This window comes from Oryx dammah, unplaced genomic scaffold, assembly GCF_014754425.2.
Source record: "Oryx dammah isolate SB20612 unplaced genomic scaffold, SCBI_Odam_1.1 HiC_scaffold_11, whole genome shotgun sequence".
NCBI lineage: Eukaryota > Metazoa > Chordata > Mammalia > Artiodactyla > Bovidae > Oryx > Oryx dammah.
In genome coordinates, this window is record NW_024070195.1 from 14838277 (window position 1) to 14856951 (window position 18675).

Genomic DNA, 18675 nt, shown 5'->3' on the forward strand with positions numbered 1-18675 from the left:
TTCTGCTATGCTAACTTCAGTGTTTTATATGTTTTGGTTGTGTTAATATAATTACACTACTTTGTGTGTTCATCGCTTATATTTTCTATTCAGAGATGGATGATCTTATGGTTTGCAGCTACCTTTACTGATAATGGGATTTATTGATATGAAGGCTTGAGTGTTTCATTAACTTCGATTTCTTTATTCCAGAGTGGGAGTGGGGTGGGTGCATAGTGTTGATTAGATCGTTAGGTTGATGATTGTAACGTAGTTTTCACATAACTGTTATAATGGTTCACTGGATTTGATTGTTCAAAACAAGGAAAGGAAATTACTTTAAGTTTGAACTTCTCAGGCTTCCCATGACCCAGCCCATGTGTTTGTGGTCTCAGTGATCTGTCTGGTAAAGCAGCTTCATCCTTCCTTGTTTAAATATTAACAAAGACTTGCCTGCTGTGAAAATTGGGCTTACATGTTAACTCTTTGCAAAGTTTGATACTGCCTTGGCAGATTGCAGATTGTTGAATTCTCTAAAAATGCATTATTGTATTCTAAACTTTTGTGAGTGCTGTTCATGTTAAAACAGTTTATAAAGTTTGAACATCAGTCACATTATGTCTGTAATAATTTTCTTTTCAAGTATTTGGTATTCTCAGATGTAAAGATTTCTGAGTCCTGTAGTTCAAATTTCTGTTTACTCTACTTTATGGAGAAAGAAATGGCAACCCACTCCAGTACTCTTACCTGGAAAATCTCATGGACAGAGGAGCCTGGTAGGCTACAGTCCATGGGGTCGCAAAGAGTCAAACACGACTAAGCAACTTCACTTCACTTTGCTACTTTCTTTAGTAATGCCAAGTAGATGAATTAATCCTATTTTGAGGCTCTCATAAAAGTCCTTAAAATTAATATAATTAAAAAAACTTTAGTGTACCTAAGTTCTTTTATTGTAACTATCTTTTTAGAGAATTAGCATGTGGTACACTGCTTTTATACTCTGCTTGTGTATATGTGCTTTCTTACTATTTGGGAAAGTTTGTCTTCATTTAAAGACTCTACTATTTTTGTTTAGTAAAATGTGGCAAGAATAGTTGAGACTGTAAACTTAGGGAAAATAATCCTAGCAGCTTTATTACATTTTTTAAATAGAGAGTGAAATTGTGGGTTGATTGTGGTGTTGTCTGTTTCAATATGACTGTCAACAAAATAGTAAATTGTATTGGTAATTCTTCTTTAGTACTTTATAGCTGAGTTCTATAAAAATAGAAATACAAAGTGAAAAACCATGTTAGATCATGTTAGAGGTGTACTATCTTAAACCTCAGGAGCAAAAAATATATAACATTTTGACATCTTTGAAAAATTTCTTAAAAATATTTTATAGCCAGTAAAATCATATATCACAGACAAGTGAGAAAACTGGCAACATAGAGTAATTTGATGGCTCAGATGTTACTGGACATGAAATTGAAATCTGATCCTCTCTTGTTCTTGAACATTTTGATAGAAGAATTTTCTTAATGAGACAAGTTGTAGGTTGTCTTCTATTAGGTGATGTCATTGGCCCTTCCTTAGAAAATCTAATCTTGCTAGCAACTGATGTTGAGAAAGAATGCTCAGTTAATATTAAAAGTTTTGTATATAATGTTTGAAGATGCACATATTTTCTTTGAAAACTTCATCTCATAACCCTCTACAAAGCATACAGCATACATGCAGCCATTACTTCGGAGACTGCAAGAATAAACACCAATTTCGCTTACTTACTAGTTTGAGGATGGAAAAATTCATTTGCAGAATCTCCAGTTAGGAGATCAACTATGGATGGATTTTTAAGTAGAAACTTAATCAGTACTACTGTTTTATAACAAAGCATATGCTGTATTGAGTAAGAAAGAAATAGTAATTGAAATGTCTTCATAAAAGATGCCTTCCAACACATGAAATCTTTATTGTAACTCTGAAAATACAAGTGCACCATTTCTTTAAGCTGCCCTGAAGTCTGGTGCTGTAATGGATGAGAATCATTGATTGAGACTATGCAGGGTTATGCTGAAATACTTGGCTCTGATGCTCACAGTGTCGTGTTTAACAACCCACACAAGCTCCTTGGTTCTCCATTTCCTGGGCCATAAATTGTAGGATATAGTAGGTCCCTTCAACTCGGAAATTTTAGGAGTGTTGGGAGTCTGCAATATAAAACTGAGCTTCTGAGCCTGTCATTAGAAGGAAATGGTGACATTTTGGACAGTGATCTCTAGCAAAAGTTACTGTAATGTCAGTAGCTTTTTCTCGCAGCCTAATCTCCACATGCCAGATTTTCCTTTTTTCCCCTATGTTGTCTTACTTACAAAACGAATCTGAAGGCATTTGTGGCAGATACACTGTGCATTTTTCTTCTCTGTGTCTTCATATTCTCCAGTGAAGAGAGTCTTGAATAAAGACAGTTCCCTCAGTCCTTTGCCCTTATTCCATTCCCTGGTATCACCCTCCTAGGTGGTGACAGGCTGTGTACTTCCCAGTGTTGCTTAAGAGTTTCGTGCTTCTCTAAAGCAACTTTCAGTTCTACCCTGGGGCGTGTTTATTTTGGGGCTTTGAGACAGGTATTTTGCATCTTGATGGCTGGGATTGGTGGGGGCGGGAAGTAATTTGAGAGGATTTAATGTAATGCATGAACTTCACTTGCAGCAGTGATTCTCTAGGGTGTTTGCTGGGAGGGGGACCCTTCGCCAGAATGGCAAGATAGTAGGGTCTTTTATTTGAACCTGGGGAAGCCAGGGGGGCTGGAGACTGCCACATGGCCTCTCAACCTGGATTCATTGCCTTGTGAGTCACTGGTGTGATGCTAAGGATCCTGTCACTCAGGTGTCCTAGGGTGAGAAGATAGTCATGGCTGTCCAGGCACGTAAGCTTAGACTTACCTAGGGTCAGGTGCAGTTCCTGGTGCCCTACTTCTGCCTTCTTTCTCTTTCTTCATATCCAAGAAATTGTATCAGAATGCCAGTGAGTGATCTGAGAAGGATGACCTTGAATCTACTTTGATTTATACATTAAAAAAAAAAAATTTTGAAAACCTGATTATCATTATCAATGCAATTATTTGTGACCTATTTCCTAGCCCTCCAGAGGTTTAAAGATAAATGGAATCTGACTTTAACATACAGTGCTTTAAAGTTGTAAAAATCTCCCTGCTTTCTTCCTTTTGAGAAGCATCATTTGCATTATAGGTTTTGATGGGATTACAATTGCATTAATTACAGTAGCAACTGTAATTAACTTCTTTCTGGCTCTTTGTAGCTTACCCTTTCGTATACGTTAATTCATTTGTACTCCACAGGAACCTGGCATTGCTGATTATACCGTAATTATGGTGCATTGCAGTGTACCATAATTTGAAACCTAGTCCTCTAATCTCCAGTTCTGTTAAGCTGCTTACCTTGAATGGAGGGAAGTGAGAAAGTGACACCTATTTATTATCTCCATCCCTCCTGATTATTGACTAAGGTCCTGGCTCACCTATTTCTAGTTCCCTGTCATATTCTTCACATATTTTGTTCCTTTATGTGATTTCTTTTTCTCTCTCCTCAGTTTTGCATGTGATTTTATTTTGTGCCATCATAAAAAACTTTTCTATAAGGAGTTGATAAAGATTTGCTGGTGGCTCAGCTGGTAAAGGGTCCACCTGCAGTGTGGGAGACCTGGATTCAATCCATGGGTTGCGAAGATCCCCTGGAGAAGGGAATACCCACTCCAGTATTCCAGCCTGGAGAATTCCATGGACCATATACTCCATGGGGTCGCAGAGTCGGACATGACTGAGCGACTTTCACTTCACTTCACTTCAATAAAGATTTGCTATATCTTTTTAAAAAATTCTGAAAAGGATATTTTAGTCTTAATCTTGTTGTAAAGGTATTTAATTTAGGAAATGAGTGAGTACACATATTCGTTAACTGTAAGTAACCAATAAAAAGTTAATCTAATCAAAAAAGCTAAGAGATTCTGCAGAGCATTCTCTTGGGTGTTTTTTTAAGGGTAATTTTTGAGGGTTTTAAAGTAAAACACAGTTTGTACAGTTTTTACTGTCAAATGATTAGGTCAAGAAAATCCTCCTGTGTTTTTTAAGGATATAGCCTATGTTCTAAATTCTAGTTTTGTGTTTAGGCCAGATAAGTACTGAAGCTGTAACCAGAGGATTTTGATGTGGATAGCTTTCAGCCTTTAATATTTCATAATCAGTATTAATTGTAATTTCTTGAATTAAGATTGTTTTTCTTTTCCCTCCAGTATTCAACATTCAAGGTTTGAATTAAGCTTTAAAAATAATGTTTGACCAATCTTCTGATTAGAACTAAGAATTCCTCTCAAACCCACGTAATTTCTACCTCATAAACTATGTTTAGACACATTTAATTTTTGAAGGTGTGGTTTTTCACAGTGGAGCTCCTTTATGCCAAGTCTTAATAAGCCTTTTCAGTGAATTCTGATTTTAGTGATGGTTTTAAGACGTGGGAAATGAACAAGCAGGAATTGTAGCAAAGATCTGTGCTGGCTGTGTTGGTGGTGTGCTGTCCAGATGTGCTGGGAAATGTATGCAGTAGTCATGTATGGAACTTGGCGCCTCTCTTGCTTGGCCTCCCATACTCCCGTGTCATTTCTCCTTGAAGCCTTTCCTGATCTTTTTCCTTTTTTAAGGAAAGCTGACCACTCTCTCATGGTGAACCACTGTACTTAAAGACGTTGATCACCTCTGGCACTTCATTCCAGTTATTTGTTTACAAGCTGTTTTCCTCAAGACCTTAAATCCCTTTAGGGCAGAAGTCACTGTGGTGACTCAGGACAGAATAGTCTTTTGGGGGTTGGGGTGTTTGTATTTGGGGACTCTATATAATATTTCAAACACACTTCATTGTTTTTTACTCATCTGTGGCACTTTGGAGCTTTCTGTTCCAGTTTGTGCGTGTGTGTTAGTGTATTCCATTGTGATATGAAATGTGCTTCCTCTTTGTTTTCCTTATATTTTTACGCTTGTTTCACTGTCCACATTTCTGCACAAAGGCAGTGATGATGCCTGTCACAAGGGGTTGAGGACCATGAGTGTGAATTTAAAGCCAATAAGCAAGTGCCAGAAGCCCCCTTCCTTCCTTCCTTCCTTTGAGGCTGCTTTTATACTGTTCCCACCTCTCCTCTGTCATATTTTATAATGATGTGAATAATAGCAGGAGGAACTTGACATGTTCATTTGTGATTGGACTTGGGGATTGGAGCTTCAGTTTTTGAAAGTTAAATGTGGCTTGCAGGTTCTCGATTCTTGTATAATATCATTTTCTCTTTTTTTTAAGGACCCTTGAATGCCATCTGTTATTAGGTCTGTTATCTCTGCTTTCCATTCCTGGTACAGTAATTTGGGGAATATGGGTTTGAGCATGAGCAATGATTAAGTTTTTGCATTACTGCCATGGGTGCTTTACTTACTGAAACTGAAGTGTTGAGTAGCTTTACTGCTATAAACATTAAAGTCTTGGAGCTACTTAACTTTAGAGTTCAGGGGAGCCTACTGTAGCCAATGACCTGAGTTCTTTAAGAGTCAGTACTAAGGTGGAGTTACTGACATGGAACTGCTTGGACATTTGAGTATTTTGATGTACACTTGGTTTAGATTGTGAAAAAGAAGTTGGCACCATACAAGTCTCCTCTCATTGTCATAAAAGATATATCCACTTGGAAGAGAGGTAATTAAAACATACAGTTAACTGCTTTTGGTAGTTTGCCTCCAGAGGGTATCTCCATTAATGAAGATATCCTGCTTATGCAGATTGTTTATTATAAGTATTCTTTGTCCAGTGTGATGACTTTAAAATAGTTGTCATTTAGTTACACCAATAACGCTGTGCAAATAAAAGAAAAAAAAATTGCCTTAGAACATTCCATTCCAACATGTTTTCCTCTTTACATCTTCCGTAGTTCCAGCTGCTTCTGCTGCTAAGTCACTTCAGTCGTGTTCGACTCTGTGCAACCCCATGGACTGCAGCCTACCAGGCTCCTCCATCCATGGGATTTTCTAGGCAAGAGTACTGGAGTGGGTTGCCATTGCCTTCTCCCCATAGTTCCATATCATACATTAATTTCACATCATTATAATTACAATATAAATACATTTTTGTGCAACAAGAGTTTTGATACTGAAAAAACCCTCAAACTTTTAGGGGGGTTAGGCTTTGTATTCTGCTCTTGTCCTGTCTTCCTCTCCAACCCCAAACTCTGAAAATGCATGCTGGTAACATAAGAACTTGAGTAGGCTTCCTTCACTTTTACTTTGATTCGCGCTTTGAATTCTGTCTTTTTGGACAATTCTTACTATTCTTCTCTTATTGTCTTTTTCTAAGTGTCATTGTTCTAGTTAACATTAAAAATTTTCATGATTGCTGAAATCTTAGTAGTTAAAATTGGCACTCAGATTGTACTGATCTTGTGTTTTTGCATCAATTCTGGAATTTCAGGTAAAATTTTCCAGCTTAGATTAGCTGCTTCTCTCACTTAACCCAACTTCTTTGTTTTACATTGCTCTCTTCTTTTAAGATGACAGTATTTCAAGAGAGTTACTAAGTGTGACTGTTGGAGAATGCTGGCTTTCTTGGGAGGAGCCTACATCTAAAGAATGACATTGGTTGGGGTAGAGAAAAACTTTTGGCCAATTTTTGTTTTTCTGTGTAATTAAGTAGTTAAAAAGCCTTTGGCGGCTAAACAATGCCAAGCATTTTGTAGAAAAACAGAGTAAATTGAGCATTGGCTTTCTAATATTCTTAAACCATATTCAAATGGATGGGACTGTATTTACTTAGGTGAGAGTTGTGTTTGTAGTGCATTTACTCGTTTTTAGAAATTTTTGCTTGAGTATATATCTGCCTTCTCTTACCCTCTGTCCCCAGCATCGTGTTGGATTGCTTTATTAGGAAGTTTTCCAGTGGGCTGACCTAGAGCTTAGGGTTCAGATAGGTCTTTGGAATGTCTATTAATAGGACTGAATTTGTGTGAAGTGAGAGCAGTTAGTAAGGGATGAAAAAAATTTGGCATGAGGCCTCTCTGGTGGTGGTGGAGGTGGGTGGTCACATATTAAGGAAATAGTGAATGACCTTTAAAATTAGGTGAAATGGATGAAATATTAAAGGAAAGTTTGGCTGTTTATAGAGCCGTTAGAAGAAAAAGAAATTAAAAAGAAAAGAAATAAAACAGTTGAAATACAAGCTGCCAGATTACCAGTGCTTCTCTAATGTGTAATGATATTCTAAGGCTTTTGTATAACTCACTGTAGTTTGAAGAATCAGAGGGGGAGATTTGATTTTTATATGGAAACATAGTTTCATTAATAAATATGTATTTTGTAGGTAGTCCTATTTCTATCACTCTGTGTATGTGTCTATTTATATATACTCTTATATCCCAGGGGTTGGTACATTTCTGCTTGTAAATGACCATTATAATTGGATTCCTGATATGTCGACAGATTGGGTTTTCTAGTATGTATGGGTGGAATGTTTTTCCTCAGCTCTCATAATGTTCAATGCAGTTAGCCCTGTGAGACTTGGAAAAGATTATTTGCTCCTGAAAAATCCAAAAGAACATTGAATGTTAATTCAACAAGTATAGCAATTATTGTTTAAAACATGCCTTTTTCATATAGGTTTGTCAGTATTATGAATTCACAAGTATGCATAAATAGTGAATTATATAAAGCAAATTAGCTTTAGGTTCCATACTTTGTAATGTGTAATAATTTTAGCTAATAAAATGGTTTAGTAACATTCTTTACTGAATTAGATCAAATGTAAAAACCAGCACAGAATCAGGGTTTTGTAGCTGATTTATAAATAACTGCTGAAAGCCTCAGGCTTAAAATTAAATTTGGTTTAACAGGACGAATTTTATGTGACACTTGTAACAACTTAGAGAGATGTTTATTAAAGATAGTTAATAAGCCCACTGAGACATATTTGACCATTATTTAAAGGAGATGAAATGTGAATTTACATTGAAAATTGGAAAGATAAAAGATCTCTGGAAATAGAACATTTGAGTGTGTCCCATTCTACATATAAGGCAATCTTCTTTTTTCATCCTTGCATTAAAACCATACGTTTCTGTTTTAATCACTTACATCTTTATCTCTGTCTCCTCAGAGGTCTCGTGTTATTGTCAGTTGACCTGGCCATCCTGAGCATAGTTGTTTCCGACTGTTCCCATTAATACTTCCTCCTCTTATTATGTGTGATTGAAAAAGTGAAAGTTGCTCAGTTGTGTCCGACTCTTTGCGACCCCATGGACTATATAGTCCATGGAATTCTTCAGGCCAGAATATTGGAGTGGGTAGCTGTTCCTTTCTCCAGGGAATCTTTCCAACCCAGGGATTGAACCCAGGTCTCCTACATTGCAGGTGGATTCTTTACCAGCTAAGCCACAAGAGAAGCCCAGCAATACTGGAGTGGGCAGCCTATTCCTTCCCCAGAGGATCATCCCTACCCAGGAATTGAACCGCGGTCTCCTGCATTGCAGACAGATTCTTTACCACCTGAGCTATCAGGGAGGCCCATTGAAATGATGTAAAAATTAATATTTTCACTCGGCTTTTCTTTCAAATTCTGTTGTCCTGTTTTCTTTTCTTCCTCTCCTGTTTAGCCACAAAGGGTGATGAAATTCACAGTAATCACAAATCAGTATTCATTGAACAGCATTCTCTTTCCGTTACCATGCTAGGCATCAGTGACCATCCAGAAGGAACTGAACAGAGAAGCCATGTGTGAGTGTCTAATGGTGGTCCATGTGGCTTGGTCCCTTCAGAAGTACAGCATGTTCATTTTCAATATAAATTTGCTCTCCGAGTTTCCTTTTTGCCTTCCAGATTTTTATTCCTTGAGCATGTTTCCCTTTCCTGAGTCCTTTTTTCCTATCTTTCTGTCCCACAGATAAACCTTGTTTAAGATATCTTCAGTTTTATTCTTTATTTTGCCAAGTTTCAGTTTGTTTTAGAGGGTAATACTGATACCTACTCATATAATGGGTAGTGATTTGTATTAATATTAAGAGCATATGTTTTTATTCTGTGGTCTGTAGATATAAGGAGTTAATTTGATGCAGCAATTCTGTTTGCAAAAAGATTTTTAAAAGAGATGATATATAACAGGTGTAAAAGTTTTATACTGCTAGCCTGTTTTTATTTTTATTTTTAATAATCATTATGTGATTGAATTTCCTTTCTTTCATCTTTGGCCAGATATAATGAAGGGCTTTTATATTATTTCCTACTTTATTTTTAGTGTAGTATATTTTTTCAATTAAAAAAATAAACCAAACTATTGTTAGGTCTGCCACTCTTTAATGAATCATTGGATTGGAAAATAACTCATTATATCATCAGGCAGAGATATGTTCCTTTATTTGCATGTAGATAGTGGAGATGAATAATTTATCAAATGTTATTAGTACGGGCTCATATTGCTGAAGTCTCAGCAGGATATAATGAAATTTGTCTCATGCTAGTATGAAAATAGCATGCCTTTGCATAGTCATTATTGAACTTTTGGCATCTCTCAGAATTATTATGTTATCATGCCAATCTTGCTCACCTCTTCATTAACTGGACTTGTGATGGAAGAGTTGGACTTATCTTGGAAATCTGTGAAATCTGGTATGCCAAATGCTTGCCTGAGTCGAGCTATGTTTCTCCATCAGAGCAAGAATTTTCAGAGTAAATGAAGTACTTAATGTTTCTTATTAAAGTGATTAGTACAAAAAGGCTATGACTAATGGTTTTATTACTTCTAGTCCTGAAAAGCTATCTGTACAGGAGATGTTTAAGCAATATATCTTTCTGAATTGAGGGATGATGAAACATACATGTAATTGCTTATATGAGTCTTATATCTGTGCTAATTATGTATTTGAAGTTATTTTAAATAATTGCTTTAAAAAATTTGGCTTTGATTAGCTTGTGGCATGACTGTATGTGAAGGTCAACAAATCTCCCCACAAGCAGCAATAAAACTGGACAAATGGTCAAAAACAAACCATTCTGTCACTGTGGAAACTGACCAATAGCAGTCAGCAAACTGAGAAGTGTTTCTTTGTGTGAACAACTGAACTTTGGGTAAAAACAGTGTGTGTCTAAGGTGTTTGTGCTTTTGGTAAGAACAGTGTGAGTCTAAGGTGGTACTGTTCTTTTCTTTCCTCAGCTCCATAGGCAAGGTTGTTCACCTAGGGCAGAGCAGGCTGTGAAAACCAGCAGCTTCACTGCTGCACCAAGAAGCCTCAGTTGACTTGAAGAACTGTTTAGACTTTAATGGCAAGTGGCTAGGGGTGAGTAGGTTTGTGGGGGTGGGGGCGGTAGGTAGGGGATGGAGTGTCTCTGACTCTATATACCTGAAGTTGTAGCTTGTTTGACAGAAGTGGTAGACAGACAGACTAGCCATAGCTTTAGCAGAGACTTCTGGGAAGTGAGACAGAGAGAGGATGCTTGATAACTCTTCACAGAGTGAAAGTTGATTAGAGGGTACATATGCTCAGTAGGGACCAGAGCGGGCCCAAGCCACTTAAACTTACCTGTCTGCTGGAGCTTGCATGCACACCCTGAGCAGATGGGAGAGGACCCAAAAAAGTCCAGGAGAAAGTAGAAGGTGGGGCAGACTTAAAAATGGCCCTAACGTTGAATGCTCTCAGCTCACACACAGATTAGTCAACAACACGTAGTTAGGAATTTTACTGGCTTAAGGTGTTTGAGCATATGTTGACTAGTCCTTCACTTAGCTTTGCTATGCAGATACAGAATTGATTGCTAGAAAGTTATGTCTGGGGACATAAAAGCCAAAAAAACCAAGAAGGGAGATCAATGGCCATTCATTGTGGAGACATAGAATTCATCGGAGGAGGCAACAGCACCCCACTCCAGTACTCTTGCCTGGAAAATCCCATGGATGGAGGAGCCTGGTAGGCTGTAGTCCTTGGGGTCACGAAGTCGGACACGACTGAGCAACTTCACTTTCACTTTTCACTTCCATGCATTGGAGAAGGAAATGGCAACCCACTCCAGTGTTCTTGCTTGGAGAATCCCAGGGATGGGGGAGCCTGGTGGGCTGCCGTCTATGGGGTCGCACAGAGCCCAACACGACTGAAGCGACTTAGCAGCAGCAGCAGCAGAATTCATAGATTTAGTCCAGGTGAATTACTAAACAAAGACAGCAGCAACCTTTAGGGGATAAATCTGAATTGAGAATTGCTGCAATATATTACCTAAAATTTCTAATATTTAATAAAATATTATAATAGATACAAAGAAACCAAATATACATGTAAGTGAGCCACTTTGCTATGTAGCAGACATTAAATACAACTTTGTAAATCAACTATGCTTCAATGAAAGGAAAACAAAACCAAGTATAACCATAATCAAGGTGGGACAAAGCAGTAAGTATCAATTGTCTTTGGCCAGAAATGTTGGATTTAGAAGACAGAGACTTGATAGAACTAAGTGAAGTGATGTTAAAAGGCTTAAGAAAAGGATGATGACAATGACTTGAATAAAGAATCACAAAATGGAAATTATATGAGAACTAGTAGGAAATCTGGAGTTGAAAAGTACAGTACCTGAAGTGAAACATGCATTAGTGAGGCTCAACTGCAGATCTGAGATGGCAGAAGAAGAACATTTGTGGACAGACTAAGAGAAAGACCTGACTTGGGTAGAAGAGCAGATGAAAAATGAGAAAGGCCTCAGAGACCAGTGGGACATCTGGCACACCAACAGATGTATCATCATGGGAGTCACAAACGAATCCAGTAAAAAAGCAACAACAACAACCTTCCCAAAGTTGATGAAAACTGTTACTTAGCTTTTTGGATCCCAAAGTGAGTTCCATGTGGAAGAATCCTAGAGATCTGCACCTATGCACATCATAGTCATTGTTGAAAGAGAGGGAAAATCTTTATTGCATAAGACAAATGGCATATTAATACTGTGTGTAGGAGAACAACAAGATTAATGGTTGACTTCTCATCAGAAGCAACAGAGGTCAAAGACAGTGGAGTGATGCATTCGGTACTCAGAGAACAAAACTGTCAACCAAGATTTCTATATCTAGCAAAAGTATCTTTCACAAATAACAGCAAACTAAAGACATTTCCAAATAACATTTTTTCTTGGTTTACAAGAACTATTAAAGATAATTTTTCAGACAGAAAGTGGTGCCAAATGGAAATTCCCAGCAGGAAATGAAGAGTGCTAGAAGTGGTGATTATGTGGGTAAAATATATTGTACTCTGTACATAGATATTTTTAACATTTTTAAAAACATGCAATTGTATAAGACAATTCTAGCATTATATTTTTGGGTTTATACAACTATTTGAGGGCTTCCCTGGTGCCTCAGATGGTAAAGAATCTGCCTGCAATGCAAGGGACCCTGTTTTGATCCCTGGGTTGGGAAGATCCCTTAGAGAAGGGAATGACTGGCCACTCTCTCCAGTATTCTTGCCTGGAGAATTGCATGGACAGAGGAACTTGGCGGGCTACAGTCCATGGGGTTGCAAAGATTCAGACACGACTGAGCAGCTAACACTTTCACAGCAGTATATGTTAATAGATGTGATGACAATAGCACAAAGGAGGAAGGAGGAAAAGAAATGGAGCTGGGACAGTTGAATATCTGTGTGCAAAAATAAAGTTAGACCTTTATTAAAAAAGTAACACAGTGGGCCCTAGACCGAATTATTAGAGTGAAAATGATAAAACTTGTAGAAGAAAATGTAGGAGAAATCTTTGGGCTCTTGGTCTAGTCAAAGAGTTCTTAGATATGACACCCAAAGCATGAGCTATAAAATAAAATATAGTACGTTGAGCTTCATTAAATTTAAAAAAGCTTCAGTTTTCAAAATATGCTATCATGAAAGTGAAACTGTAAGCCATAGACTGAGAAAATATTTACAAATCATATATGTTATAAAGGTCATATAACCAGAATATGTAAAGAATTCTTGTAATTCAATAATGAGACAAGCACTACAACTAAAATATTGGCAAAATACTAGAGCAGACATCTGCACTGGTGAGGGTTCCCCAGAGAAAGAGAGCCCAGTAGGGTGTGTGTGTGTGTGTGTGTAAAGGCATGTCTTATTATGTTACTTGCTTCCACCATCAAGGAGGCTGAGAATTCCCAATAGTCAACAAGGTGAAGACTTCAGAGAGCTGATGTGTAGTTCTGGTCCAAGCCCAAAGGCCAGAGAATCAGGAGAGTTGACAGTGTAAGTTCTGGTAAGCAATTGGGAAGGCATGAGACCCTGGAAGATCTAATATTTCATTCTGAGTCTGAAGGCTGGCAAAGACCGATTAGTCAGCTCAGTAGTCAGATGGGAGGAGTTCCCTCTTACTCAGCCTTTTTGTTCTATTCAAGTCTTTGATTAATTGCATTATGCCTACCAGTGTTAGGCTGAGCAATCTGCTTTACTCAAGTCTACTAATTCTGGTGGCTCAGAGGTTAAAGTGTCTGCTTGCAATATGGGAGACCCAGGTTTGATCCCTGGGTTGGGAAGATCCCCTGGAGAAGGAAATGGCAACCCACTCCAGGATTCTTGCCTGGAGAATCCCATGCACAGAAAAACCTGGTGGGCTACCGTCCATGGGGTCGCAAAGAGTCGGACACGACTGAGTGACTTCACTTACTTACTAATTCAATATCAGTCTCATGCAGAAACACCTCCACAGACACACCCAAAATAGTGTTTGGCTAAATGTCTGGGCACCCTGTGGCCCAGTCAACTTGACGTATAAAATTAACCATCACAACATATTACCAATTGGGAATACAGATGGCTAATCACATGAAAAGGTGCTCAGTATCCTTATCATCATGAAATGCATAGTCACTCAAAGCACGATAATATACCACGACATGCCCACTAGAATAGCTGTTCTTAGAAGTTACAGTAAGAGGTCTTGGTGATGTGGAGAAACTGAAACCCTCATACATTGCTGGTGGGATATAAAATGGTAGCACTTCTTTCAAAAACAGTTTTTTCTTATAAAGTTTAAATTTACAGCATAACCCACAATTTTCCTAGATATCTATCCAAGAGAAATGAACACATATCTGCATGAAGATCTGTATTCAGATATAGAAGCTTTATTATAAAAGGTGTTAATTGGAAACAGTCCAAATGTTCATCAGCTGGTTGATAGATTAACAAAATGTATCTTTGGTTTGGGAGCAGGGATAGACTATAAAAAAGCTTGAGGGAATTTTGGAGGTCATGTTCTAAATGTTCTAAAAATGGGTCATGATGACTGTACAGCTGTATAAGTTCATTTAAAATTGTTGAATTGTGTATGTACAATGGGTGAGTTATATAGGATGTACCTCAGTGATATTATTAAAAAATTGTATGTATGTATATAAATAAAATGGCAAAATAACAATTAGGAAATATCAAGCAGATGGAAATTCTTTGTTCAGTTCTTCCAACTTGTCTGTAAGTCTACAGTTAATTAAGAATTTTAATGGGTCTTAGTGTTCTGATTCTTTTGTAATGGTTTTTGGAAAATTGTTTAAAAACTTTTTTTTTCTTAAAAATCCAACCCTCATGTGTCATTTTATCTCAGCTTTTTATTTTTTACTTCTTTGATTGACATTTTGCCTTGAGCAGATGATCTGCTTTTGCATTTGGCCTTCAGGACCAGTGCCCAAGTAAACCCTTCCTACTTCCTGTACATGTCTGTTAGAGACCACTCGGACCTGTGGAGTGACACTCTGAAGATATTCCTGTTTCTCTCATCAGTGCAGTATAAATGTGCAAATATTCTAAGCAAGGCACTTATGACTGGAGGACTTGGCCACAGCTGTCTTTCCCTTTGGTAGTATTACTTAGGGTCAATGATCATATCTTCTCTGGGTCATTTTTGTTTGTTTTCATAAAAGAAAAAGTTCAATGCAAATATCAACACATTTGTTGAAAGCAGTAAATTAAAGTGATATTGTATGACTCATGCTCACATATATTTATGTGCTTTATTTGAAGGTCACTCTGTGAGACTGTTGGGTCAGAAAAAGGATAATGGAAAACGTTTGGGGGGAGCACGACTGGATTTGCCAAAGATTAGGAAGAATCCACTGATAGAAATCATTTCCATCAATACGGGGTAAGCTTCTCTTGCACTTACTCATTAAACATTCAGTATACTCTAGTTTTTTGTTTGTTTGTTTTCCTAGCTATATGATATAGGTAAGTAATTGGACATTTCCATGGGAAAGAAAAATTAAAAATGAATTTTTTAAAGAATCATACCTGAATATCATTCCCTCTAAGATGTTCCCTGTACACAGTTATGCTTATATTTGCAGCAAGGGTTTTTGTCTTTATAAAGATAAAAAATAAAAAAATTAACATTATTCTAACTTCTCCTTTTTGGTTATAAACACAGATTTTATTTTTCAGCTCTGCCCTTGGATAAAATCTTTTTAAGAAGAGTATTTCATTCTCTAAAATGGTTACTACACCCATCATCTTTGACTATTTTTTGAGTGGGTTTTATAGTAAATATTGCCCAAGATCCCAACCATATTCTGATTCTTAACTATCTGAAATGAAGGTTTTTCAGTGTTACTTTTATGAGCCTTAAACTGCAAATAAATACATGTTGTGACTGGATATCAAGTACTCTGAGTTCCATGTTGATCTGAAGTTCTGCCTGATTCTTAACTCCTGGGATAACGAGTCATTCTTGGTTTTATTTCCTTTTGTTTAAATTATGACTGCATCTGATAAAGTTACTTATTTCCACTTTGATCTACATTATCATAGGCTGATAATAAACTTAAATTTAAACATCAAGGGGTCCCTCCATTTATGCATCTGCCTCACATTTCCCACAGATTTAAGCCTTCCTGCTCCTTTAAAATTTTATCTTCCTTCCCTCTTTTAAAAAATTGTTCTTTTTTAAAAAATTTTTATTTTTACTTTATTTTACTTTACAATACTGTATTGGTTTTGCCATACATTGAGATGAATCCACCACGGGTGTACATGCGTTCCCAAACATGAACCCCCCTCCCACCTCCCTCCCCATAACATCTCTCTGGGTCATCCCCATGCACCAGCCCCAAGCATCCTGTATCCTGCATCGGACATAGACTGGCACTTCGTTTCTTACATGATCGTATACATGTTTCAATGCCATTCTCCCAAATCATCCCACCCTCTCCCTCTCCCTCTGAGTCCAAAAGTCTGCTCTAGTATACTAGCACATATATATGGAATTTAGAAAGATGGCAATGATGACACTGTATGCAAGACAGCAGAAGAGACACAGATGTGTAAAAAATTGTTCTTTACCTGCCCTTTGCTTTCTTCATGCTCTTTCCCATTGAGAACAGGTGAGCTTACCTTTCCTGCTTCAGCATCTTCCTGCCTCTTTCCCAGCCCGTGCCATCCTTTACCCCTACACTATGGCAAGTGTCTTGTCACTGGTCACCTTTGCTCTTGTCTCATCACCTTCTGGTTCATCCCACCACTGCGGCCAAAGACCAGGGAATGTTGATTTTTCCCTAAAAGCCCTGGGGGACTTTCAGCTGACTTTGTGAACTTGTGCAGGACTAACTCGGGCAATCCTGCTGACCCTGTTGTGCGCCCCTTTCTGTGGGTGGCTGCTCGCCCCTCCCTCGTGACTGAATGCCTTCCTCTGCACCTGCAGCATTCCCTGTCCGCCTTGACTGTGGCACTTTCCAGAATGTATGCTTTGTATTTTCTCCCGCATCGTGAGTTTAGAGAGTATTTCAGTTGTCACTGTTACCGCCTCTGACTTCAGTGTCTAGTACAAAGTGAGTACTCGATAAATGTTGAATTAATGTTGTATTTTTAAATTATTTCTGGTTTATTTGGCTATACATTTTTCAAAATTTCCCATAGGTAGCCATTGTAAATGCATTAAGTTAAATTTCTTCCCCTATATTATAATTTAACATTTTTTTCTCTTGGACTTAGTGTTTCTTAAAATGAGGCTATGGACTTTTTAAAGCTTGCTGGATATTTCCTTTCACTCTGTCATCCTCTTACATCTCTCTTATTACTGTATAGGGTTGCCCCTTAGTAAGTAAATTAGCAAACATTCTTCCACTATTAAGAGGATTCAGTTCATACTGTCACTCCTTGAGGTAAGAGCTTCTAAACTTTTCCGACTGCTAATCATTCTTCGGAGTCAATTGGAGCCTTATCACTTGTTCCCAGATGAAAGTATCTCTGTGAGTGTTTGTCAACGATATCACTCTTAACATCTTTACCTTGATTTTTTTTTTTAAACCTCTGATAGAGCTCATAGCTTTTTTTCTTTGTTTATATTTAAATATTTTAAGAGTTCTATGGGTAATTATTTCTTTCAAGTGAAAATGATCACCTCCATCAAAATCTTATGCTTTTCAAAGTTTTATGGCTTTCAAATTAAATATGGATATACAAGTTTCATTTAAATGTTGTGTTTATCAGTTATGGAAAGGATTCATTTGTAACAAACTTCATTCCATGTATTGGTAAATTATAAAAGTGACTGTTAAACTCTACAGTTTTACAGTTCTAAATTAAAATGTAAAAGGGGTATATTAGTTGCTTTAGCCAAGGAACAAATTGAAACTCTCAGATCATGCTAGATTGTGGATGAGCTGAGATGACTATTTATTTGATCATATTGTGTATAATATGAGTACCTTTATTTCTTAAATAATACTTATCTTTTCCTTCTATACTGTCCCAATTTTATGTTCAATTATTCATCCTTGCTGTATTGCATGTATAAATTTGGTCCACTCTGTTCCTTGTCCCAATTTACAAGTGTTCTTTTCTTTTTTTGAGATGAAACTTTTGAGGTTACCTGCCCCTTATCCAATGTCATTCTTATTTCTAGACTGTCCCTTATGGGGTAAGGACTCCTTGTAGACATAAATAGGCACATGTTGTCTAATAGGATGATAAAACTATATGGATATGACTCAATACAAGTGAGAATAAAATTAATCATTGCTAATGTATATATCAATGCCAAAGAATATTCAAACTACCATACAATTGTGCTCATTTCACATGCTAGCAAGGCAGTGCTCAAAAATCCTTTAAGCTAAACTTTAGCAATACATGAGCCAAGAACTTCCACATGTACAAGCTGGATTTAGAAAAGGCAGAGGAACCAGAGATCAAATTGCCAACATTCATTGGATCATTGAGAAAGCAAGGGATTTCCAGAAAAACATCTGTTTCATTGACTGCACGAAAGCCTTTGACTGTGTGGATCACAACAAACTGTGGAAAATTCTTAAAGAGTTGGGGATACCAGACCAACTTATCTGTATCCTGAGAAACCTGTCTTCTGTATGAAGGTCAAGAAGTAACGGTTAGAACCGGACATGGAACAGCAGACTGGTTCCAAATTGGGAAAGGAGTATGACTGAAAAATAACAACAACAATGTATGTTAAGTGCTTAATACATGCCAGACACAATTCTGTGAAATGCGTATTTTCTCCTGTATTTATTTTTGTGGCTTCATAGGAACAAGGGGTCATATCAAGTGAGGGGACAGAATAATTTTTGCATTATAATAACATTTAAAATGCTATAGACACACACAAACTCTCTCTCTCTCTCTCTCTCTCCCCCTCCCTCTCCACAT

General features: G+C 37.4%; 1 protein-coding gene across 4 annotated transcripts in view; it reads left to right on the top strand.

The window, feature by feature from the left end:
- Nucleotides 1-18675, top strand: part of CDKAL1 (CDK5 regulatory subunit associated protein 1 like 1) — a 614486-nt gene that overhangs the window by 204688 nt on the left and 391123 nt on the right. For all 4 annotated transcript variants that reach the window (XM_040249901.1, XM_040249902.1, XM_040249903.1 and 1 more), the window contains one exon: nucleotides 15040-15160. In XM_040249901.1, the coding sequence (XP_040105835.1) occupies nucleotides 15040-15160 (121 nt within the window). The remainder of the gene's footprint in view (nucleotides 1-15039; nucleotides 15161-18675) is intronic.